This window comes from Artibeus jamaicensis, unplaced genomic scaffold (assembly GCF_021234435.1).
Source record: "Artibeus jamaicensis isolate MK-2021 breed Jamaican fruit bat unplaced genomic scaffold, CSHL_Jam_final scaffold_833, whole genome shotgun sequence".
NCBI lineage: Eukaryota > Metazoa > Chordata > Mammalia > Chiroptera > Phyllostomidae > Artibeus > Artibeus jamaicensis.
In genome coordinates, this window is record NW_026522056.1 from 21,624,428 (window position 1) to 21,647,324 (window position 22,897).

A 22,897-nucleotide genomic window follows, 5' to 3' on the forward strand; every position below is an offset into this window, starting at 1 on the left:
GATAGCCATCTTGCAGAGCCAACACTGGAACATCAGCAGTTTCATGTCACTAAATGTGAAACACTTAATGCTTCAGAATCAGAACAACAGAAAACATTTGGTACTTTAGGAATAAGAAATCATCTTCAGTAATAAGTATGGAGTGGCTATGGACCATTTCAACTTTTATATCATTAGGAATGAGATTCTGGAGAGTGAAGTCATCTGAATTTTGGGCTCCACTGTTACATTAAAAATAGATCTCCTTTGTATTAAGACACATAGGTATGATTCCTTTTAACATTTTCACTACATTTTGAAGAAAGAATCGCCCTCTTTTTATGCCCTTCACATTACTTGGTATTCTTTATAAGACAGGGACTGATAAATATTTACTGCATTAGATAATGCTAACGCAGCAGAGCCCTTAGGTGAAGGACTAGCACCACAGGTTTTAGGGTTCCCTCTCTCGCCTCTCAGGTGGAAAGTCCATATAAGCCGCTAGTCATCAACTCTTTGTCCCCTAAACCAGTCTTCCTCTTTCCTCTCACAAGAAGCAGTCCCACTGGGTAATCCGTACACACCCTGATGTTCTAAATCTAAGCTAGAGCCAAAACAACAAGTACAGAGATACAGTAAGCCTTTCTGAAGTACGTTTTTTCTTACCAAAACCACCTGGCAGTGTGACACTCTGATCCGGCTGGCATGCTGCGGTGACCAGGCCGCTGGACCAGGAAATGTCACCCGCACACGTCACGCCCTTAGGGGAATTCGTCTGCCTGTAACTCAAGTTTCCTTTCCCAAAAAATAGAAGTTGTCATATTCCTCCCTCTCTGAGAACTTAGTTGCTTCCTAGACTCCTAAAGAGTTGACAAAATTAAATTGAGGGTAAGTGAACAAAATAAATAAAAAGGCTTACCACAGTACTTAGAAACACTGGAGGCATTCAGTTAGTTGGCTTGAATTTAATTAATCTGTTTAAATTAACTCTTACAAAGTAATTAAACCCCCTAAAGCAGGGGTGTCCAGCCTTCGGCCCACAGGCCCCACACTGCCCAGGATAGCGGTGAATGCGGCCCAACACAAAATCATAAATTCACTTAAAACACTATGAGATTTTTTTGTGATTACCTGTCACAGTCTATTTACTGTGTGGCCCAAGACAACTCTTCTTCTTCCAGTGTGGCCTGGACATGCCAAAAGGGTGGACACCCCTGCTCTAAAGGAAGGAGCTATAAGAATGAAAATCATCATAAATTTCAAGCACAGTTTACAATGTCTGAGAGAGCACATCAGTTCAAAGGAATTCAGACATTGGAATCATACAGTCAGAAAGGACTTCTGAGGGTCTCCAGTCCAGCCCCCAACCCAAATGAGCCTGGACAGCCCCTCTGACAGGGGTCCACACCGCTCTTCTGGCTAGACACAGGGGGTGTGTCCTTTACCAGCAAGAAGAGGTGATAGTTCCTAATCCCCAAAGACCATATTCATATTCACATGCAAAATAAAAGCCAGGGAACGATACATCTGCCCCATTTACCCATTCTGAGATGTCGGGGCAAGCAACAACTGTCTGCTGAAGAACACTAGAAATGTAGGGTGGGCTCTGATCGCTAGAATTCTCGCTGTGTTTCCACAACGAAGGATCATAAATAATATTCAAGATACTGGACAAAACCACTTTCCCCATGTGCCTGCCAAGTCATTTACCTTCTCAGTACTTTTGTCAAACCCATATTCTCTTCACTTGGCACGGGTCCGGGCTGTCCCTGCTGCTCACCACACCCACCCACCCTCCCCTGAGCTTTCCTGGCAGGGAAGAAGGGCCAGCCGGGCTGAGGTCAACGGTATCCATGCAGAAGGGATGTATCTTCCAGCCTCTAAAAAACTGAGCGTTTCAAATAGTATCACTGGATTTCTCTTAAAAGAAAAATGCAATTTGGACCCTTGAGTGTCTGGCAGAGACCACCTCCTGGGTGTGGACTTCGATCACCCACACAAACTTCATTAAAATACGGGTTCATCCTGAAGTTCTCATCCTTGGCCACTTTTATTCCTTTCTCCTTTCTGGTGATCCTGCACATTCATGTCTACGACACTAAGCAGGACTTTTCGGTAGGGCTCACCATGATTAACACCTCACATTTCCCATAACAGAGGTACAGCTTCATTTGGAAGCCCCCGGGCCCAGTGGGGCAGGAGGGCAGAAGCCCCCTGTTGAGCTTAGAGTGACTGACCGCTGATTCCCACACTTAATGCTTATCCCACTCAGGCTTCCCAGAACTTTAGTATGATCACCAGTGAGAAGAAGAACCAGCCCCCACAAACTATCCATGGGAGGAAGCTTGTTTCAAAGTGTCCTTCAAATCTTCTCAAATATGCCCTCCTCCTCCTCACCACAACTGTGCCTCTCGTACCCCCAAGCCTCAGGGTCCTGTAACCTCCACCCCTAGTACATACCAAACACCCTTCATTGTGAGAGTGCAGTTTTATCAAACCAGAGTAAAACAAAATCCCTATTCTCATGCAAATAATTATAGTACAAATAATAATCATGCTTATTCATGCTGCTTCTCTTCTCATTGCCATTTCCCCAAGTCCCAAAACTTGTACGTGGTAACTTGGAGGTTAGGAAATCTCCCTCCCTGATGCCCCACAGCGAGTCCCAGGTACTGTCCTGTGTGCCACACAGCACTTTCCCCACAGTCATCACCACTGAAGTGACTGAGAATTCAGTCACCTCTGCTCCCACCAAATCCTAGAAGTAGAGTCTAGTCAACATTTCCATATGACTCTTCAAGGTGGTTTTCACTTTACGGTGTCCGTTTCATTCCTCGGATTTTGAATTCACTGGAGTTGCAATCCACACTAAGTTAGCAATTATCATAAAAAATGAAGATATGTTGCTATTCTCTAACTCATTTGAGGCAGAATCATTCTGATGCACTCTAGGCTGATTCACATTTATTTTTCTTCCTCTGATTTGGGAAGAATCTACATGAAATCTTTGATCTAAATTCAAATTCTTCCACTTCTCAACTAATTTTTATCATGGGAAATTCATGTGTTTAGACTTCAAAATGACCATTCCTTAAGCACTGAAAAGAACACAAAGAGTCCTTTTCACAAGTTCATGTAACATTCACTGAAATAGTGGCAATTTAATGATGGTCTCAGGAACACCTAGAAGAAATCCAGGACCAGGACAAAGGTTAGTCCGAATAACCCATGAAGTCCTTTTCAAAATCAAGGCTTTATGATTCTGGCTGAAATTGGCCATAATGGTGTAATAGAGCCAAGCAATATAAATCGATTACCTCAAATGTGCATAAGTGATAGAAGATCCTTGAAAGTGTAAGTCCAGTAAAACTGATAGTAAACGTGTCCTGGAGCTTTCTAACTGCATTGTCAAAAGCAACTTCTTAGGACTGAAATGTGTTTTCCAGAGCTTGCTACAGGACAATGGAATGGATCATTAACAGCTATTTCACATCTGCATATAAAAGGACTTTCAACGGCAATAAGAAAACAACTTGAAGTCTACAGAATGCTTTCGAATATTACATAGTAGGGTAGACACATTTACACTTTCTTCAAATTAAAACAAAATGCAGACAATAATAAAAAAATGGATTGCTGTCTAACACAGGAGCTGAGTATGGTAACACCAGGGCACCCAAAACTAAGGTCTGATTTAGTGCTGCAAGAAACACTTGTATAGAGACCAGATATCTTCGGATGCTCTGATTTGATGCTTAGAAATGCATACATTCAGCTTGGGCAATAATAAGTTAAAGTTATGTGGTTACAATAACATTGGGGGAAAATCAGTGTTTGATATATATGTTAATTATATAGTATAGTTACATAATGAATAATAATCTAACTGAAGTAAAAAATAAATGTACAACCTTCTCATTGGCATGTTTTATGTACCCAGAATTTTAGAACTGAGATAATGTTGCCAAAAAATGCATGTAGTTCTTTGGCAAGTGATCTCCACTTGAGTGTTCATTTCCTTTACCCGCATATTAATTTCAACATTTCTTTTTCTTTTTAGGGCGTGATTCTCAGTCGCCAGACTCAGGTACAAAAAAACAAGCTATTCTGAATAACCATTCTATTTGTTGTGAGCTTTGTTTTTAAGCATATTCATAACCACATTGTTAACTTCACAGTAAAGTTCAATTGCATTTACTGTTGTGCATACTAAATTAAATTACATTTCTAAAGAAAACGTCATATTTATTTTTATTTCCAACAATGTTAAACGTGAATGCAGATATTTTTGTATCCAATTTGTGTCCCCCTGATAAAAGCTTGGAGATCTTACAATGCTCAAAATCGAGAGACACTGAACAGAGATGCTCCATGTTCCTCTCTTGCAGCAAAAGGCTTTAGAAGCGTTCGACCCAACCTACAGGAAAAAAGATCGCCAACTCAGGTATTCTCACACACTCCTGTCTAGCATGTTATGCGACATTCCTGTCTCTTTTCTAGTAACGTGCATATTTCGATACACATTTCACTTGAATACGTTTTTGCTTTTGTGTCTGCATTGCTTGTCAGACTTATCTTGATAACATGGAAGGCAAGTCTTAAGTTCAAAACAGGTTCTCTGTTTTTCCTGATTCAGCTCATAAAAGCAGGTTAGTTTCCAACATAATGTTTGGGGGATCTTCTGATTCTTAAAAAGTTTTCAAGCATATGCTGTAGACTTCACATTCTGAGGTCAGCAACACCTTATATACTTAATAAATATGAGAGATGCAATGGTTCGCTGTGTTGGGGATATGAGCCAAATTGTATTGCAACATGAAAAGTGCTATCAATACAATGTAATGAAGTTATATATTATAGATATATATATATATAAATTATAGATATATAATTCAAAGCCTAAAAGTATGCAAGAAAACATACGTTCACTTTTAACATAATTCCCCAGGATAGAGATTGAGACAAACTTTATAATGTATTCTCTATAAAAACTGTCTTCCCCTAGAGGGCAGCTCTTGATAATAAAATAAAACATATTCTAAATGGAATAAAACAGATCAATCTAGCTGACGAAATGTACAGCATATAAGAAGGTATGACTTTGCTTTACTCGCTTTAAGGATAGAGTTACCACTGGTTTCCTTAATGACTAACTTTGACTTTCTCTCTGTTTTTCCTTCAACGCCATTTCTCTCTCCAATGCTTTTGGCAATGCAGGCACCCCTCCCACCACCCAGAAAAGAGAGCTTGGGTAGCCCCTTGATAACCAGTCCCACAAAGGGTGACACTTTAGACCAATTAGTAACTAACACACGAGTCCCCTCTTCTACTGAGCACTTTACTAATAAAAAACCTCCTCAGAGAACTATGTATTCTAATGAAGAAGACGCCAGCCAGACAATCGTATATTCTGAAGAATCTAACACCACTGTGTCGTATACACAGAAAATCACTAATCTGCTCCCACCAGCTTCCAGCACAGGTCCCCCACCCAGTACTGACATGAGCACCCCACTCCTACAGGAGGCCTACACGCAAGATTCTCAAACTCGGAAAGTCTCTACACTGAAACTAATCCATAACCAGGACCTAGGAAGCAGCGTCCCCTTCTCGACCCCACCGTTTTCCAAATCTGTTGCCGAACCATCATTCCTCAAAAGGCCTTGCTCCCCGACCCCTAACCCAGCCCCAGAGAAACACACAGCATCTCTTTCCATTCAGATAGCACCCCCTTCAGGACAGGGTCCTGACAGCCACAGACAGCCACCTGAGTTTTCTCCAGAGACAACAAAGAGACCTCTTCAGCCAGAGAGACAAAAGTCTGCAGTTGCTGCGACCGCCCAGTCCTCAGACTGCCGGGTGATCCATTACACTTTCCAATCTCTCTGCGCAGGTGTCCTGCTGAGCCCCTGACCCCTTTGCCCGGGCCGTCTTGTGTAACCTACTGCTTTGTCCGTGTCCCACCAGGCAGGGGAAGGAGAAAGAAACTGTCTTCCTGTTTAGAACCCTATTAATGTGCCAATAAATGTTTAGGTTTCTTTTAGCTTAAAAACACATATATGTACAGACCTTTTATCCATGAATTATGTGCTAAAAGTTTCTTCCTTCTAGGTATTTATTTAAAATCATCAATGGTCAGGTATCACTTAAGATACTGCAAAACCTCTGGGTGCTGAAAGTACTTCAAGTGTTAATTAAAGAACGGAGTTGCATGCCAGGCCTTTGAGAACCTAGATTTACTTTACTTCATTTACATGCACGAAATCTCTTAACTATTCACTCGCCTGATTCAGGTGCCACAGGCCATCAACAGACCCAAATCCGTGTGACCGTTTTAGATTACTTGTCACCCAGGTCTGGGTAGGGACTACAAAGCTGTTCAGACTTCTGGTAAAAGGGTTTTTACCATGAGGTTATGGGCCAGTCTCACATCATGAAGTGCGGGCAGAGCAGCCAGACTTTAGGGGAACCAGGGATGGACGTTCGCTGCTCTCGCTTCCTCCATCTCCGATGCCACCCAGGTCCCGTCTCCTCGGTGAGCTGACCTCATGCTCATCGCTTAGCTTCTGCTCTCTCATGACTCCATGCTGCCTGTGCATTCCCACGACATTCTCTGCCTCCAACTCTGTGTCTGTCACCTTGCACCTGGGAGTGCGGGGTGCAAAGCTGCCTGTCTGGGGCCCTCAGTGTTCTGTAATTCAAAGTCCCAGGTGGGAGGCAGCACCTCACCTGCCCAGTTCAGTCCGTTCGTGCCCCCTCCTGAACACTCAGCAGGGGCTTGTGGAAGGGAGTCACCCAGTACCCACGGGGCGGCCAAACCTCACCTCCTCCCTTCAGAAGAGGCTGTCACAGAGGAGGCGAGGTGGGAGGTGAAGATTTTTATTTTCACAAAAAAATCTTAAATTGCTTATTTTAAAATTACCATGGAGATTTAAAATCTTAACAATAATAGGAATAATTTTGTAATAATACCCATTATAAGTATCCATCACAAGGCTTCAGCAATTTTTATTATTTTGTCATTCATTTTCAACTCCAGTTATCCATCCTGATAGTAAAGTCAATATTAGATCCTTAACTTAGTCAAAATTTCAATGCCAACATTTAATGGGTGAAGAGGAAAAAAATAATGAAAATACATTATGACACCTAATTAAATACAAGTAATTTCTTCATATAAAGATTGATTTTTTTATATCACTTCCTCTTAGGTATTTTCTTAAGTATATTACTGTCAACTTTATTGAAAAGGAGAACAAAACCTGTCAAGTCCCTTTGCTACATGTTTAACATATTCTGTACATTCCCTGAAAAATGAGGCCCAGCAGCTCATCCATCAGAGGTCAGAAGGGGGATGTTAAGGTCCCAAAGCTCAGCACCACATTCAGCCGATTTGAACCTGAGACAGGAAGAAAAACGTGCCCCCCATATATATGTGTGTTTTTATGCATTGTTTGTTTTTTCCTAGAACATTTCAGTAGTTTTAAAAAGTACTGAAAAGTTGAAAAGTAGACATATTAAAACTGAACATTCTTTTCAGTTTATATAATTCATTTATACCAAAACAGAACTTATTATAATTTCACTTCATCTTAAACTAGTTTAAAATGGTTTAAGATCATCATTGGTTACAGAGAAATTATCAAACATGGCTATTCTCTCCACTGAGAATGAGCAAGCAAACACAGATTTTGAAAACATTACTTTATTATAATTGTTTCCATTAAAAATCTAGGATACGAATTTTTCCTTTTCCTTGGTCTTCAATATGGCTTGATATGGCACTGGTCATTATTTAAATTTTTGAGATTTTGTTTAGTGTAAGTTTTTTGGCACTTTTATTTTCATTTTTTATGATTTCATTACAATAGTATTTCTTCCACTGAATGTTGGTCCCTTCACTAAATTTTGCACCTAAGATAAGTGCCTCCCTCACCTCATCCTCCTTGTTTATAGCTACTGAATCCACAAAGTTACAACCACAGACATGTTTTGTTTGTCTCCACTGACTTAATTTTATTTTTAATCTCACCACCTTGAGGAGGGCCGTGCTTTCTCCACTGGACCTCAGTTCCTCTCATTCCCTTCATCTGACTCCTGGCCTGCACCATCCGGACACATCCCTTGCCCAGGGCAGGCACTAGAGTTTGTGATGCCTGCTTCCAACCCAAAATACATTTCCAATCACCCCCCACCCCTCACTGAGTCCCCTGGCCCTCTCACTCCTCAAGGGATCCCACCTGAATTTAGTGACCCCTGTCACCCACAGGCCTCCTTAGCACCCTGGATTGAATTCATCTGGATTGAATTCATCTGGAGCATGAGTCTCAGTGCTGTTCTCAATAACCAGGTGCTCTTTCTTAGAACATTCAGACGTTGAGGGTTAAGCATGGCCCCTTTCCTTGGCAGAGAAGGGACAGCAGCAAGCTGGTGTTTCCAGCCCTTCCCTCCCTTACAGCTCAACAGTGAAAAGGACCTTAAACCTGCCCAAAGCTGGTGACGCTTGGCTTATATTCAAACACCTTGATCTCACATGGTCTTGAAAAGACAGAGACCCGGACAACCAGGATGACTTTGTGCAGTCTTCTGTATGGTAACAATTCAGCAGGGTAAACACACACACACACACACACACACACACACAACATGTTCTTCTTTCAAATTTATTTCTGCTACTGCAAGCCAGTCCAGACTGAGAAAATATTTTCTTCTTCCCTTTCCATACTTCCCTCTCTCCTCCTACTCATCTCGCATTGTCCTCGGGGAAATACACATGTTGTGGTTCTCTCTCTCCCCGTGTCTAAGAGGGTATTTCTGTAACGTGGACTTCAAGGTTATATGAAAGGGGCCCCAACTAATCTAAGAGGTGATTGACATCTTTATCTCAAAAGAGTTCAAAGCTTTTGTGAGGGTGACCAATAGACTTGAACTTTTGAGTTTTATCTAAAGAAGTTTAAGTGTGGTATGATTCACCTGGAAGGATGTCATCAGTTACACACACAGACACACACACTAAAAAAGAAACTCAAAATTGTGAGCATATCGAGTGGGAGTGAGAGAAATTTAAAAAGTGAAGTAGTTCTGTTTTCTGTAGACAGTGTCTCTTCGGAATAACAAATAACTGGCTACAGGCCATTCCTGGACACAGGGCTGTACAGACTGATCATATTACTCACAACGATGACGGTTTTAAGTGGAATATGCCTTCACTTTTGACTTGTTTCTAGTTCAAAGCGTATGGGCAAGCCAAACCTATAAAAATTACGGTCATTAGATTTTTCCTTTTACTTTTAAAGGAAAAACTCCTTTGAGAAGATAACTCAAGTCCCTCTGCATGATTTCTATTTAACAGAGTTTTCACTTAGCAGAAGCAGAACTAAAGAGATTCATGTCCTATGAAAACCTCTTCAGCGAAATCGCATTATTACGAGACCTCCCACTGACACCGACCTGCCCTGTACATTCAGACCTGTAGCAAAAATTCTAACCTATTAACTTGCAATTATTACAGCTCCATGCTATTATCACTTTACCTGTGATAAAATCTGCAATTATTATAAAAACTTACTGATAACAAAGATACAGTCTGTAAAGATATTTAAGTCCTAGAGATTTTAAAACCATGTACAGTAACAAATGTATCACATTAATAAGAAGTATGTTTAAACAACAACAAAAATCTTACTAAATAAAAACAGAATAAGAAAATCTGTTTTTTATCCATAGTTAGAGTTTCTTAACCTGTTAGATTAAGGACATGCTTTGAGTATCCATGAATCCCAAAAGTTCATGCAGAATTTTGTGTATACCTATGTGAACTTGTGCGTTTTTCCTAACAGAAAAATAAATAGCTTTCTTCAGACTTTTCATGTATCTGTTGCTAAGAGAGACCTTGTACATGGCGGATTCCCTTTAAAGTATTCAATTAAAAGTCTGAGACAAAAAAATTAATTATGACTTTTTATAAGATCAACAGCCTGCTTGCCATCAACCGTTATGCAAATCGGATGGCTGGCCAAGATCACCAAAGGCCACCACCTTACTCTCTATGAGGCAGGCTTTCTGAGCCGCTCCCGTTCTATTCAATTCCCTCTCCATCCTTGCATAATATCATACAGGACTCCTGGTTATCCATCTTGCCACTGGCACCACACCAAACACTAAAAAACCCCTCTGTTCTGAAGGTGCAAGGTTTCATCCTCTCGTGTGGAGGTTGATGCTTGGCATCACATTAGACACAGGTGCAGCAGCACAGCTGGAATGGACAGCGACAAGCCTTTAACGGGCCAGCGCCTCTCTCCCTTCTGCAGACGCCCCTCCACCACATGGAGCCTCTTGGGTCAGGAGGAAAGGAGCCTTTTCTTTCTCCTTCAGTTTCTTTCCCCTTCACCTGTCATTTGGCAGGTGCGCCAACAGTAGTTCTAACCAGTGGGGGGGTGTTCTAACCATCACCAGTGGCTGGTTTTCTCTTTCACTTCATCAGCACACACAGGTACCGCTATCTGCACGCTTAGGGTATTTTTAAGTTTCATTCTTTTGGTACGTTATGGTGAAATCAAGAAAGAGATTCAGTGAGTGGGAAGCAAACAAAATTCCCTTTCCATTTAGTTGTTTTTGGTTTGAGCAGTGTTTATATCTATCTGTAAGTCATTTTTTTAAAAAGGAAGGCAAACGGATTTTGATTTTGGTATGTTTGGGGGGGAGTAGGTATGCTATAGACTTTTCTAGTGAAAAGAAAACAAATTCTGCTGACCAACAGACAACCTGATGTCATTTTACTGTTGGAAGTACAAAACCTAAAACTTCCGAGGGGGGAAAGAACCCTTTATGCTAACAGTCTCAAGCCCCCACCCAAACTGACAACACAGTGCTGTGTCGAACCTGGTCCTCTCTCAAGGAAAACCCACCCACTGGATTCCCTTTCTCTGTGTTTTCCTGCTTCTTCCATCCTGTGTGGTGGACACCTAACTCTCTGAATGTGTCTCCTTAAAGAGCTTGCCAACAGAACTGACGATTTGTCTTCTCTGCCACGTGACCAAAAGGTGTTTTACTCATTGGATAATTTACATCTGCTCTTATTATTTCTTCCTCAAACTCAGCTTGGAAACCAGAACTTCACTGCCAGTGAGCCGGAGGTAAATGCTTCCCAGATGCACAGACACACCATGCCGTGAGCCTCTTTTTCATGCCCCTGCGGTGGTGCCTTCTAACCAAAACACTTCCACCAAACCGAGACCCCAGGCCCGCATCCCTTAACCTGCCACCACCCACTAGCACGGGCCGTCACACCCGCACGGAGCTCTGCTTACAGCACCCCCCCACCCTTGCTCCTGACCTCCTGCACGCAGCACCCCAGGCCTAGCCACCAGGGGCTGAGGACAGCTGACATTAACACCACCGCCACATGGAGACGCCTGCCCAGCCTTGGGTCTGAGGTCTGCTGTGCCAGACAGCAACCCCTGAGTGACCCCTGGCGTTAATCTTCTTCCCTTTGATTCCACCATTTTTTAAACAGATCGCCAAAAGCCAACAGGACTGATTGCCAGCTGTCTCATTTTGCCGCTGGGTGTTTTTATTCACATAGGCATTGATTATCATATTAGTAAACCCATTCTCCATCATCGGCCTGGGAATCAATGACAGTCATCCTCACAAACCTACTTTGGGCTGAAAAAGTCTCATCTCTTCATTCAGTTTAGAGTTGCTTCTTTTCACACTAAGCTGCTCTAGCTAATGAGTTGGACAGTGGTTGGCCTTAGTAAGTAGTTATCTCAGAAGTTTAGATAAGTACACATATGATATTATTATGAGGAAGTGGTAGAAAAAGAAAACTTTTACCTCAATATTAAATCCAGGTGGATAACAGCCTACCTCGGGGAGCCTGGGAAATCACCCTGTGTGAGTAGGACTGTGGGCCCTTCTCTCTCCCACACACGATTACCGACTGCATCCCGCTGGTTCTCCCTGCCCCCCCTTGTCTACCACTTACGTCTTTTCAACCATCCTTCTTACAGGACTGAACAGTGCAAATGACTCCAACCTGCACTGCAGACACTGAACCCCATACGTCTTAAAAATACTTTTCCTGAACCATTCCAGTATAGATGTTTATGAGTACATATATTGTTTTATAAGCCAATAATTTGTCTTCCACTTAAAGGGACATACATTTCCCATGTATATCATTTGCATATATCTGTACGACAAGTAGTCTCTAAGAGAGGATTTATGAATGGTTAAAATGCTTCACAACTTTATGGCACAGATTTTCAACTGCATCTAATGGATAGATAATGGCTTTAATTTGAAAGGCATATAACTTTATAAGGGCAAAAAATGGGAGATTTTTCCTAAAAAACTGACTTTATAATGAAGTTTTAAATAAGCATTTGTCATAGACAAAATAGGATTTAAAGCAACTTTCCCAAGTTCAATAACATAGTAACATGATCATTTTGATAAGGATTTTCCTGTTTTTAACAATGATTATGACACATTATAACAACGGCATTCAAATTATACTTATGAAGACCAACCAAACTTGATTTGGGCAAGGAGGAAAAAAATTCGCAAACAATTCACCCAAACGTAAATAAGAGCTCCGAGCTTTGTGGTACACCAGCCCCTCCCACTTATTTGAATGCCCGCTGCTCTTCAGGCAGAAGACCCTCGGATACAGGCACTTGTGCTCTGAGAGTGATCTCTATAACCACTTAGAGAAGTGCTTCATCAACAAGCGCAGTCATTACAGTGAAAGGTTCATTGCCTTTCGGCCAGATGTGGTGTGGCTATAGAGTAATGAAACTAGGTTTATTCTAGGTCATTTGAAAACGTCTGTTTTACAGTGAAAAAAGGGGAAATATGCAGTGCATCATCCATCCATGTGTCAGGCATGCATAATAGAAGTTGGTTTTGCATTAAGATGAGTAGAAAAAGTTCACGAATTCTGCTTCTTTACCTATGTGCATACATGTGTTTGTGTGCACTTGGCGTGGAAGCCACTCTAACCAAATGCTCTTACTAAGGTTTTGTCTCGTTTGCGAGTGTTATGTTATTACCACGTGCCCTGTGCTGTGGGCGGGCAGGCACGTTTCACAGCGCTGACCGCCGCCTCTGGGAACTAAGCTGATCCAGTGCAATTAGGATATGTGTCTACTGAACATCTGCTGTGTTGTTAGTACCTGGATGCATGTACTTTTACATGTGCGTGTGTATGGCCAGCTCCGATGAGAAGCTTGAAATACCACCTTTGGGCATATAAAATAAATATAAAGCAATCAAAACAACAAATTATTAAGAAACAAGAGACAGAGCAAGTGCTAAATGAGATTGGGGAAGGGAGAAGCCAAAGGTTTTGACGCTTTCCCAGGTACTTGATTCTTCTAGAACAGATTGACTCATGATACATAAATCCAAACAGCTGTGTGCCTTACATTAAGAGTCACCTTGCCCTGGAAGCATTAATTCAACAGAAGATCCCTGACAGTCTGAGAACCAATCCCTTTCCTCCCGTCCAAGATCATCGTCCACTTCACGCCTCACAGGCAGAGGGGTGCAACAGTGTTCTGACTGCTTAACTCGTGGCTGCAGCATGAACTTGCCCTCCGGGTTCACTGTAGACCGACTCCTACGACACCTTCGGCATCCTGTTGGCCGAGTGGCCTGTCCACCAGCCAGCTGCTTCCTAATCGCCACCTATGCCCTCTGCCATATGAGAGAGTGATTTTCCAAAGTAAAGAAAGACAGAGAAAACACTGAAAATACACGCCCTGCCCTTCTAGACATCAGCTTTCAAAGGAAATAAAAACTTGTCAGCTGATGACTGTCATTTGGAGGAAATCTTTTATTGTCATCTGAAGGGATGATGTTTACAGGGAACCACACTTTAACAGGTGTCTCTGCACTTTTCTCAGAGCCAGATAACGGTGAATGGAAGCTCTGGAGGTGCCGTGAGTCCGATGAGTTACTACCAAAGGCCGTTCTCGCCCTCAGCCTACTCTCTACCCGGCTCACTCAATTCCAGCATTATCATGCCACATGGCCGGTCACTTGGTAAGTCATTTGATAGCTGTGATTTTCATGACGGTTTCAAAATAGCAAGTACAGACCACATGAGGGAAATAGAAAGCACCCAAGTAATTTTAAAAAGGAGGCAGAAGCCTTCAACACTTCACTATTTAATGCCCGTGTTCTCAAGGGGGCATTAGGGACTGTGGAAGTTCAACATCGGAAGAAGTAGGCACCCAGCTATTCCAAGGCAAGGACACTGCTTCTATAGTGGAGTCTGGAGACAGCTCTTTGGCATTTGGGGGGAAGGTTCACATGGTAAATGCCACGCATGTTTGAGGCACCCTGTTCTCTCATGGAGAACTTTCATAGTAGAAAGTTCCTTGGGTGTTCATAAAGAAGGGTCAGCTAACAGGTAACAGTGCAGTAGGGTGGACAGACTGCCTCACGAAGCAGTCAGCTGCGCTAAATGGAGCCGGAAGACTGCCCATCAGGGGTGTGAGGTTTTAAGCAACGGTTCCAGAATTTCAAAGAGATGTAGTTCTTAATCTGTGGGGAATTAAGAATTAGATAGAAGATGTATCTTTTTTCCAGAAACAGAATGAACACTTGAACACTGATAAAAAAAACTTTTCCAGCATCTAACTTCACGGGGCTCATGAACTCTTGGGAAGCTTCCCTGGAAAGAAACTGTGCTGTATAATGACAGAAACATTTTTATATGCCAAAAGATACTAGAACCGTATCATAATCTTCCTTAGTTTTTAAAAATGTAAAACGTTGACCCACAACAGTTAGGAAAAAAGCACTGAATCAAACCATCATATGAAGTTAAGCTGACCAAGGGTTCCCCAGACGCAGGAAGCAGAGAGGAAGGCCGGGCACACGGGATCCCAGCACAGCTCCTGGAAAAGCGGGAGGGGACCCATCCTCTGGCCTTGCACCAACCGCAGAGAGAGAGGAGCTAGAGCACGGGGCTTGACCCCCCCCCTTTCCTCGCCGCCAGCCGGCGTCCTCCCCTCCCCAGCGCTGGTTGTGCGCTGAAGGAAGGGATGCTGTCGGTTCCCCGGGAACAGGCAGTGTGTGCACGGTGCGACTCCGCTTCCGAGCCAGCGGGACCTCTAGACGACTCACACGTAGCCGTGAGACTCCTTAAAGGACAGTCTCACTGGACAGTCGCACCTTTTCTAATGCTGTTAGAGGGCTGCTCAGTGTACACCTCATGTCAACCACGAGCGGCTCAAGTGGAAGGTCAGTGAGTTAAAAGAGACAGTGATGGAAGCAGACTGTGTCGCATTTGGCGCAACGCGACAAGAGGCTCCGGCCCCTGAGCATCGCACACGCCCGTGTCCCCGCAGACCCCACAGAGGCATACCCCCAGCACGCGCAGTCCCTGGATGGCGCCCTGGGCGGCTCCATACCGCTGTACAGGTCCTCGGAGGAAGAGAAGAGGGTGACCGTCATCAAGGCGCCGCATTACCCGGGGATCGGGCCGGTGGATGAATCTGGAATCCCCACGGCGATCAGAACGGTAGGACAGGCCAGCGTGCGCCCCCGCCCCGGGCCACACACGGACTCCCCGAGGGCTGGCTGGTGGGCGTCCCTCTGGGCTCGGCTGAGAACTGCCCTCGGTGCCATCTGAGGTCTCATGACCATAACGCGTGGCAGACAGAGAGCTGTCGGTGGGAGATCATCACACCATCTGTTTTTCAGTCTTAATGAAAAATCGTGAAAATTGTGATTTTTGTGAAACGACACATGTTCTGTTTTACCTTTTACCCAAGGCACGCTAGGGCCATAGAGAGAAAAGACGAGGGCTGAGGAAATGGGAGTTGGGCGGGAGCTGCATCGGACTCACTCCCACGGGCACTGCAAAGAACCCGGGGAATTTTTGTTTGAAATGGACCTGTGCTCACACCAGGAGATGAGTAGTGATCGGGGAGCCGGGAGGTGAGGGGAGTGGAGTGAAGGGACTTAAAGTCACAGACAGAAAAAACTGAAGACAAACACACAGCTTAGCGTCCGTCTGCGCCTGTGCCTGCTGAGAGCTCTCGGGGATGCTAAGTGAAAGTGTGCAGGGTTTTTTTCTAGTCTTTAAACTCTGCCAGAGCCTTGCTCAGAGTGTCGGGGCAGCCCCTTCTGGCAGCGTTCAGCGGCTGCAGACGCAGCTATTGAAAGAGGGGCGGGCAGGCAGCTGCTTGCTAAGCAGTCCTCTCCAAGACAAGGTCTGTGCTAGCAGCGACCAGGAGGCCTTGGGAGCCAGGATGAGAGCAGCCGCACCTCTGCAGGTGATGTTGGGGGGCAGCTGGAGGAGGGAGCTCAGGCGGCCTGCACTTATCCAGGACTCCCCCTTACCGGGCTGGGATGTTGCCAAGGGCTGCTTCCCTGGAAGGCCAACCTGAGGGGGCCACAGGAAATAGTGGATGGAGGGAAAGAATGGGAAAGAGGTCAGGGAAAAAGCAGTGGTCGGATTGAAGAAACACTCAAGCTGCCCTGAAGGCCAAGTGTGAGGATTTTTTTTTAATCTGCATGTATTATATGGGGGATTATGTGTTCTATATACAGAGAGAAGAGTTAAAAATTAACTATTTCAGGCTTCTGTAGGACACTTGGAAGCCAAAAAGGAAATCTGGATAGCAGTTCCTGTGGGTTTCGTTTGTATTCATTAGACTCTAAGAACATTGATAATTATAAAGTCCTAAGAATCTGTGTTGGAACTGGTGATTGTCATATTTAAGGGACAGGAAAAGTTCAGGGATCATGACTAACATTCTTAATCTTGTGATGACGATATGTTTCTGGCAATGGTGTTTGGTTGTGTGTTTCCCTTTTAAGATTTCTGTTGCAAAAGGGTTACATATAGTTTTTTTTCCTAATAACATGTCAGACAGGTACTGTGTCAGGTATGGTGCCATTGGTTTTGTTTAATTGATCCTTGAGGCACAATATACACACAAGTTAGGAACTCCCTGATTCTATATAGTTACTGATTCTATCTGAAAAAATTTTATCTGAGACCTCTGGGTATGTTTCTAAATCAACGGATGATATGAAAAAGTGACAAAGCAGGGCCTTTTTTTTTAATCCGCAAGACATAATCTTCTTAAGTAGCAAGGACTTATTTGTTAGTATTTAAAAGGAAAAAAACTAACAAATGAGATGTCGTAGATAGTGAAAATCAGGTAATATTAAAGTTTTACACTGTTTACTGCCAAATCAAAAGCGTATTTAGGCATGCATAAGTAAACACTTAATGCTAGTTTCCCTTCCATAAAATAGAAAATAAAACACAGTTTGGGGACTTGGGAAACTTGACAAAGAAGGTGCAAGTCTGTGAAGACACATTCACGCTTCCTATTTTTCAGCCTTGCCGAGCACATCCCCAAGTATAGCCGTGTTTACGAAAGTCGAGTCAGGCCATCTCTGAGCCACCGCAGGCCAAGAATCTCCTGGGCTGTTATTCTTTCTCAGCTCCGTAGAAAGTAAGGATTATCAGACTCAGTGGCTCCCATGGACTTTCCATTGAGTTACACACCAAGGGCAGTCCTGTCTCAATGGGCCGCGTTAGAGTCTCATCCCAGACAACCAGCATATACTGAGGAGACGCAATTTTGTAAAGTAAACCAGAAACTCTAGAAAGCCAAGAGTCAACAAATGTACCTTTGAGTTATTTGAACGAAGGGAACACCACTTCCCTCATTGCCCTCTCTCACGTGACCTGGGCCGTCTGTGTTAGCCTTTCATTGCCATTCTCAACAACAACAACAAAAACCACCAGGGTTCAGATCCCACGAGATTGTCTAATTACCACCAGCTAGTTAGGTGAAATACAAGACTCTTTTCTTCTAGTTCAGACACAACATGGTTTGAGCATTTTCAAAGCTGGGAAGGAGCAAAAAATAGAATAGAATAACTGTGTACTGGTATGTAGAAAATATGTGTATTTCCCCTTTTTGGAAATCCCTGCATGATAAATCACCGTGGGGTTCTGATGTTCTGGAAACTGTAGGAATATAAAAATCCAGGTATGTTCAGCCAGGGTTATAGAAAACAACTGAATAGTGAATTCCTAGTAGTTAGCATCCATGCGAGATAATTCCCGATGGGCACATACAAAAGTAAACATCTTCAAATTTGAGTAGACTTCTGTTTACTTAATCCTAGTATTAGCCATAACAGTCTCCACATTGGCATGTATAAAAGGAACTCTAAACGCGCAGAGGACTCCTTTTAGAACGGGACACAGAGTTTTTGTAACCCCTTTACCAGTTTCATGTTCCCCTTTGCCAACTGACAGGGCACTTCTGGCATCTCTGTGCTCACCATATAAAGCGAGCAGATGGCAGGACTGAGGCCCTGCCCGATACGTGCCCTCCAGCAGAGGAAGAAAAAATGCCTGTCTGGCGGGACCCACTGCCATATACAGGGATGTGACTTACTCACTAGGCATCCTCATTGCCTTTGGTGGTGTCCAGGTTTGGTTGGAAAACGTTTCTGCTCAAGGCTGTGTCTTCTTTTCTGTCGCTGAACACTGTACGGGAAAAAAGGCTTAATGAAAGAGAAGTCTGTCTTTTAGGAAAATAAGTGTCTCTTAAAGATACTTGATCAGCCAATAATAGCCTGTGACTCCTGTGTTACTACTGTACACTGTCCCATGAGCTCCCACCATCCGAATAGAAGGTCAGTCAACAATCCCTTCAATTTTTCCATTGTAGGAAGAGCATAGAATAAATGAAGAGATAATTTGCAACAAAGTAGCCCTTAGTCTTAATCTATATTTGTGGTCATTACCAGGATCATAGATTCCTAGACCCCAAAGTAGTTAGATGTAGCACAAAATCCTCAGTGTCTAGGTGAAAAATGCAATGACCACATTTCCGAGAGAAAAATTAGGATAGAAAATGGTATCCAAAGCTCAGCCTAACAAATGTAAGAATATTTTTGTGGGAGTCCTAACAGAATATTTTGCATCAAGAGAATCATCTCAGAAAATCTGGTACATTCAGTCACTGGACACAGAATAGTTGAGCTTCTTGCCCTTGCAGCTCTGGAAATGTTGAGATAAAGATCTTGCCAAGAAAAATCTTCAATTATGACCATAAAGGTGTCTGTCTACCTTCACAGGTACACAGTATGGTAGACAACTTCCATCCGATAACCTGGATTCATTCATTCTTTTATTCCATCAACATTTGATATTCCCCTGTGGCTGTTATTTATTGGCCATTTCTTACACTGTAGGTTTTGCCCTAGACCTTTCTGTGTACATCAACTCGTTCAGTTTCCATAACAACTCCATGATGGGGAACTGTTCCCTGACATAAGGTGGGAAAGGTTACCTAAGTTATCCAAGTTCACATTGCTAGGAAACAGTAATGAAGGGAGCTGAGATTTGAATCTAGGTAGCCGTGACATTACCCTTGTCTTCCCACTACAGCCCATGGTTTCTATCCTGTCAAAGCCTGGGCTGCATTTGGGGAAGCTTCTACTCTCAAGGAATTGACAATTTAGCGAAGCAAATGGTGTCTATGTTTTATTACCAGATTAAACACTTTTTGAAGCAATATCTACATTTTTAGTTTTGCTCTCAGACCCTGGGTTGTGTGTGTCACTACTTTGATGTTTTAGTGACTTAGACTAGAAAACACCAGTTTTTTTTAATTTCTCTCAAAGTCGACCTAACCCCAGTTAGAGTCAAAAAATAATGTCATAAACAGAACACTCACCAAAAACATTTTGAGAAGAATAATAATTATCACCAAAAGGAGTGAAGCACAGTATTGTAACACTATAACTTTTATTCAGTGAATTTTATATAAATACATTTGTGCAAATTTTAACTGTCTAGTGCTGGGCAAACTATGATTTGGATGAAATAAGGTCATAGCATATATCGCGTTCCAATTCAGCCTCGACTCAAAAAGGGGGTAATATAGGTACACGCCACATGCACACCGGGACAAATGACTAGCATTGCCACCGTGAAACAGACTTTTTATCAGAGAGCAGAAATTTGCTATTTAAAAAGATGAAATACAGGAACAAGTATAAAGGACACATGGACAATAACAAGGGGGGCGTGGAAATGGGAGGGAGGCGGGGAAGGCTGGGGGTGGGCTGGGATGGGAGAAAAGGCAGAAAACTGTTCTTGAACGAAAATTAAGATAAAATAACATAAATAGTAATAAAAGTAAATAAATAAAAGATGAAATACAGAAAAAGTGGCGTTCAGGAGCCATGTCTGTTGGGAAGCAGCCGGTGACTGCGACTCTCTCTCTCACAGACAGTTGACAGACCGAAGGACTGGTACAAGACGATGTTTAAGCAGATCCACATGGTACACAAGCCGGGTGCGTATGTCGCTGCGCTCCAATCGGGTTCCTGCGGGTTGAAGGACGTGTATGTATCCTCCCCTTCCGTGTAGTGTAGCATCAGCCAAAATGCCAAGACCCTAGCAAACTGCCTGGCTCCCACTCCTTCTTTCAAACACACCTCCTTATATCACCACCCCTCAAATCACAGCCCCCTGTGCTCCTTCCTCACCCCTCGTCTGCCAAGAAGCCTCTTAGGAGGGGACCTTGAAGAGGCGCCAGGTGCTCTGGTGTCTTCGCTTCACCCTCCCTTCCCCACAGTCTGAACCGGCATGGCACACTGCTGCTCACACTCAGTATTCCTCCGTCCACCCACGTCTGCCCCTTATCCAGAGAGCAAGCATAGGTCAGTCTCATGGAGTTGACAGAGACAGTTAAAGCACTCGCTAAAGCGAAGTCATGACCCAGAAGAGAAGGCTCCCTGGGGAAGGGAGGTAAAGGGACTGACCTTGGACGCTGTGAAGAGGCCACAGAGCAAACACCACACAGACAAGTCAGGTCAAACTGCAAAGGCCCCGCAACAAAACAATGCATGGGTGTCCTGACAAATTTCTGTTGTGTCTCTGAAGTTCTGCTGTCTTCTCATGACATGGTGATGGAATCTGTATCACCGTAATATTTGTTTCGTTTTCTAGATGATGACACAGACATGTATAATACTCCTTATACCTATAACGCAGGTAGGACGGGTTGCTTGCTCACAGTGCGTATCCTACACCCTGCCATGCTTGGGAGTATCACCTTCTCACCGCTCTGAGTGCATGTCTCCCGCTTCCACAGTGAGGAGGACGCTTTTCCCCTCCCCCTTTTCCTCAGAGCATGCATAACAAAAGGATCGATCTTTCCTCCTGGAAATGAGAACTAATACGCTTTAATCTCATTCGTTCCCACTGTCGGTTTATTCTCAGCTTCAGGAATCTTTAACCCAAGTGTGAAGGCCAGCCTGAAAGAACATACTGTACTGGGTACAAAATCAGATAAAGATCTCCTTTTATCAGCAGAGAGAGTGATTACCATGGCGTAAGATCTTTCACATACAGTCCAGCACACTGTTCATGACCTTGTCTACGCTTTTGCTCCAGAATGCCACCATTCATTGAAGGAGCTTTGAAAATCCCACTTTGCCATTCTGACTCAGAGTTGCCAATGGTCATAATGGACCGACTTCAATTCCGGGCATTTCTACTTGTATCGTAGTGTCTTGGTATCTTGGGAACTGGTTGCGGGCTAAAGTGAGGGAACCCCTTAAAAATGTTTCTCATCATCATTTATATCCGGGGGTCCCACACGGGGCTCCTGACCCTGCGTGGTGTCTGTTTTTTCTTTCTCTGGAGCAGGCTCCGTGGGTGGGTCTCCCCTCCCCTTACACAGCGGCAGCCTCACCTGGGGCCCCCTTTCTGGCCTAGCTCAGAACTGCAGGAGGGTCTCCCCTCTTAGACACCTGAAGCCCAGCACACAGGCCCCTGACCTCTTAGGGATCCAGCGAGTGTTGCCCAAAGACAAACAGAGGGAAAGCCGACAAAACAGAGTGACAACAACAAAAATGAACAGAACAAGCCTAGAAGTAACTCGACCCCTGGTTTTCTGCCCCCACTGAGGTGTTTCCTCAACTTGCCACAGGTCCTCCAAACTCAGCTCGTTAGAAACAAAATTCAGCTGAGTCCGTTTTAAAGATCTCATTGGCTTTGGAGAACGATTCGAGCCTCAGGCAGACAGAGAGGAGCTCCAAGGAGATGCACGAAATGAAAGACTTCACAGGCAGAAGGGGGCGGGATACAGGAGTCCTACTAGGTGAACAGGCGGACTGCTTACTGAGGCAGCTCTCCCTTAGGGGACGGCGGATGACCTGACTAGTGCTGGCCAGGCGACTCCTGATGGACTGGTTGAAGATGCCATTTCCAAGGGCAGGTCTCAGCCACAATCAAGTCTGCTTTGGTGAGGTGCACTGTGCCTCAGCAACTCCATCAGGGGCCTATGGCCCTGCCTTTACCAAGCCCGACAGCTGAAGCCTGGAGTCCAGGCAAAACAATAAGCACAGACACCGTGTCTTTCTATCTGTCATTGTTTTTAATACTGATGTTTTGTATCCAGTAGTAATTAGTAAATCAAATACTTATACATAAGCTTGCAGAGCTCCTTAGAGAGAGTTTTACCATTTAGTCAGCAGGCAAAGCAGCCAACCTGTCTCTTCCCTTCCTTCTGACCCCTCCTCCCACTGTCGTCTGTCCGACTGGCTCCTGCTGCCTCCTTTTTGTCTCTGCGCCATCTCTGCTGCCCTCTTCAGGGCTCACTTCCGTGTCTTAGGTTCCAGAGAATGTTTTCTGACCAACCCCGTCTTCCAAAATTCTTTAATCCTTAATGTATACTTTCTCCATTTGGCCTTTACCGTATTGCCAACTATTTTCAATCATAGTTCTATTTGTGTCTCATTTCCCACATGCGCTACGAGCTTCATAAGGGGTTCAGTTTCCTAAAGCCTTGCACAGCACGTGTATAACTTGCTCAGTATTTTGTTTGATTGCAATTAACATGTCCATTAT

The 22,897-nt window shown here is 43.8% G+C and overlaps 1 protein-coding gene across 23 annotated transcripts in view; it reads left to right on the plus strand.

The window, feature by feature from the left end:
- SORBS2 (sorbin and SH3 domain containing 2) overlaps positions 1–22,897 on the plus strand; it is a 224,829-nt gene that overhangs the window by 145,758 nt on the left and 56,174 nt on the right. For 17 of the 23 annotated variants that reach the window (XM_053659830.1, XM_053659832.1, XM_053659838.1 and 14 more), the window contains 8 exons: positions 4,040–4,066; positions 4,368–4,423; positions 5,197–5,838; positions 11,079–11,114; positions 13,893–14,031; positions 15,345–15,517; positions 20,270–20,336; positions 20,993–21,037. In XM_053659830.1, the coding sequence (XP_053515805.1) occupies positions 4,040–4,066; positions 4,368–4,423; positions 5,197–5,838; positions 11,079–11,114; positions 13,893–14,031; positions 15,345–15,517; positions 20,270–20,336; positions 20,993–21,037 (1,185 nt within the window). The remainder of the gene's footprint in view (positions 1–4,039; positions 4,067–4,367; positions 4,424–5,196; positions 5,839–11,078; positions 11,115–13,892; positions 14,032–15,344; positions 15,518–20,269; positions 20,337–20,992; positions 21,038–22,897) is intronic. The other 6 variants (XM_053659849.1, XM_053659834.1, XM_053659844.1 and 3 more) reach the window with 4 other exon arrangements.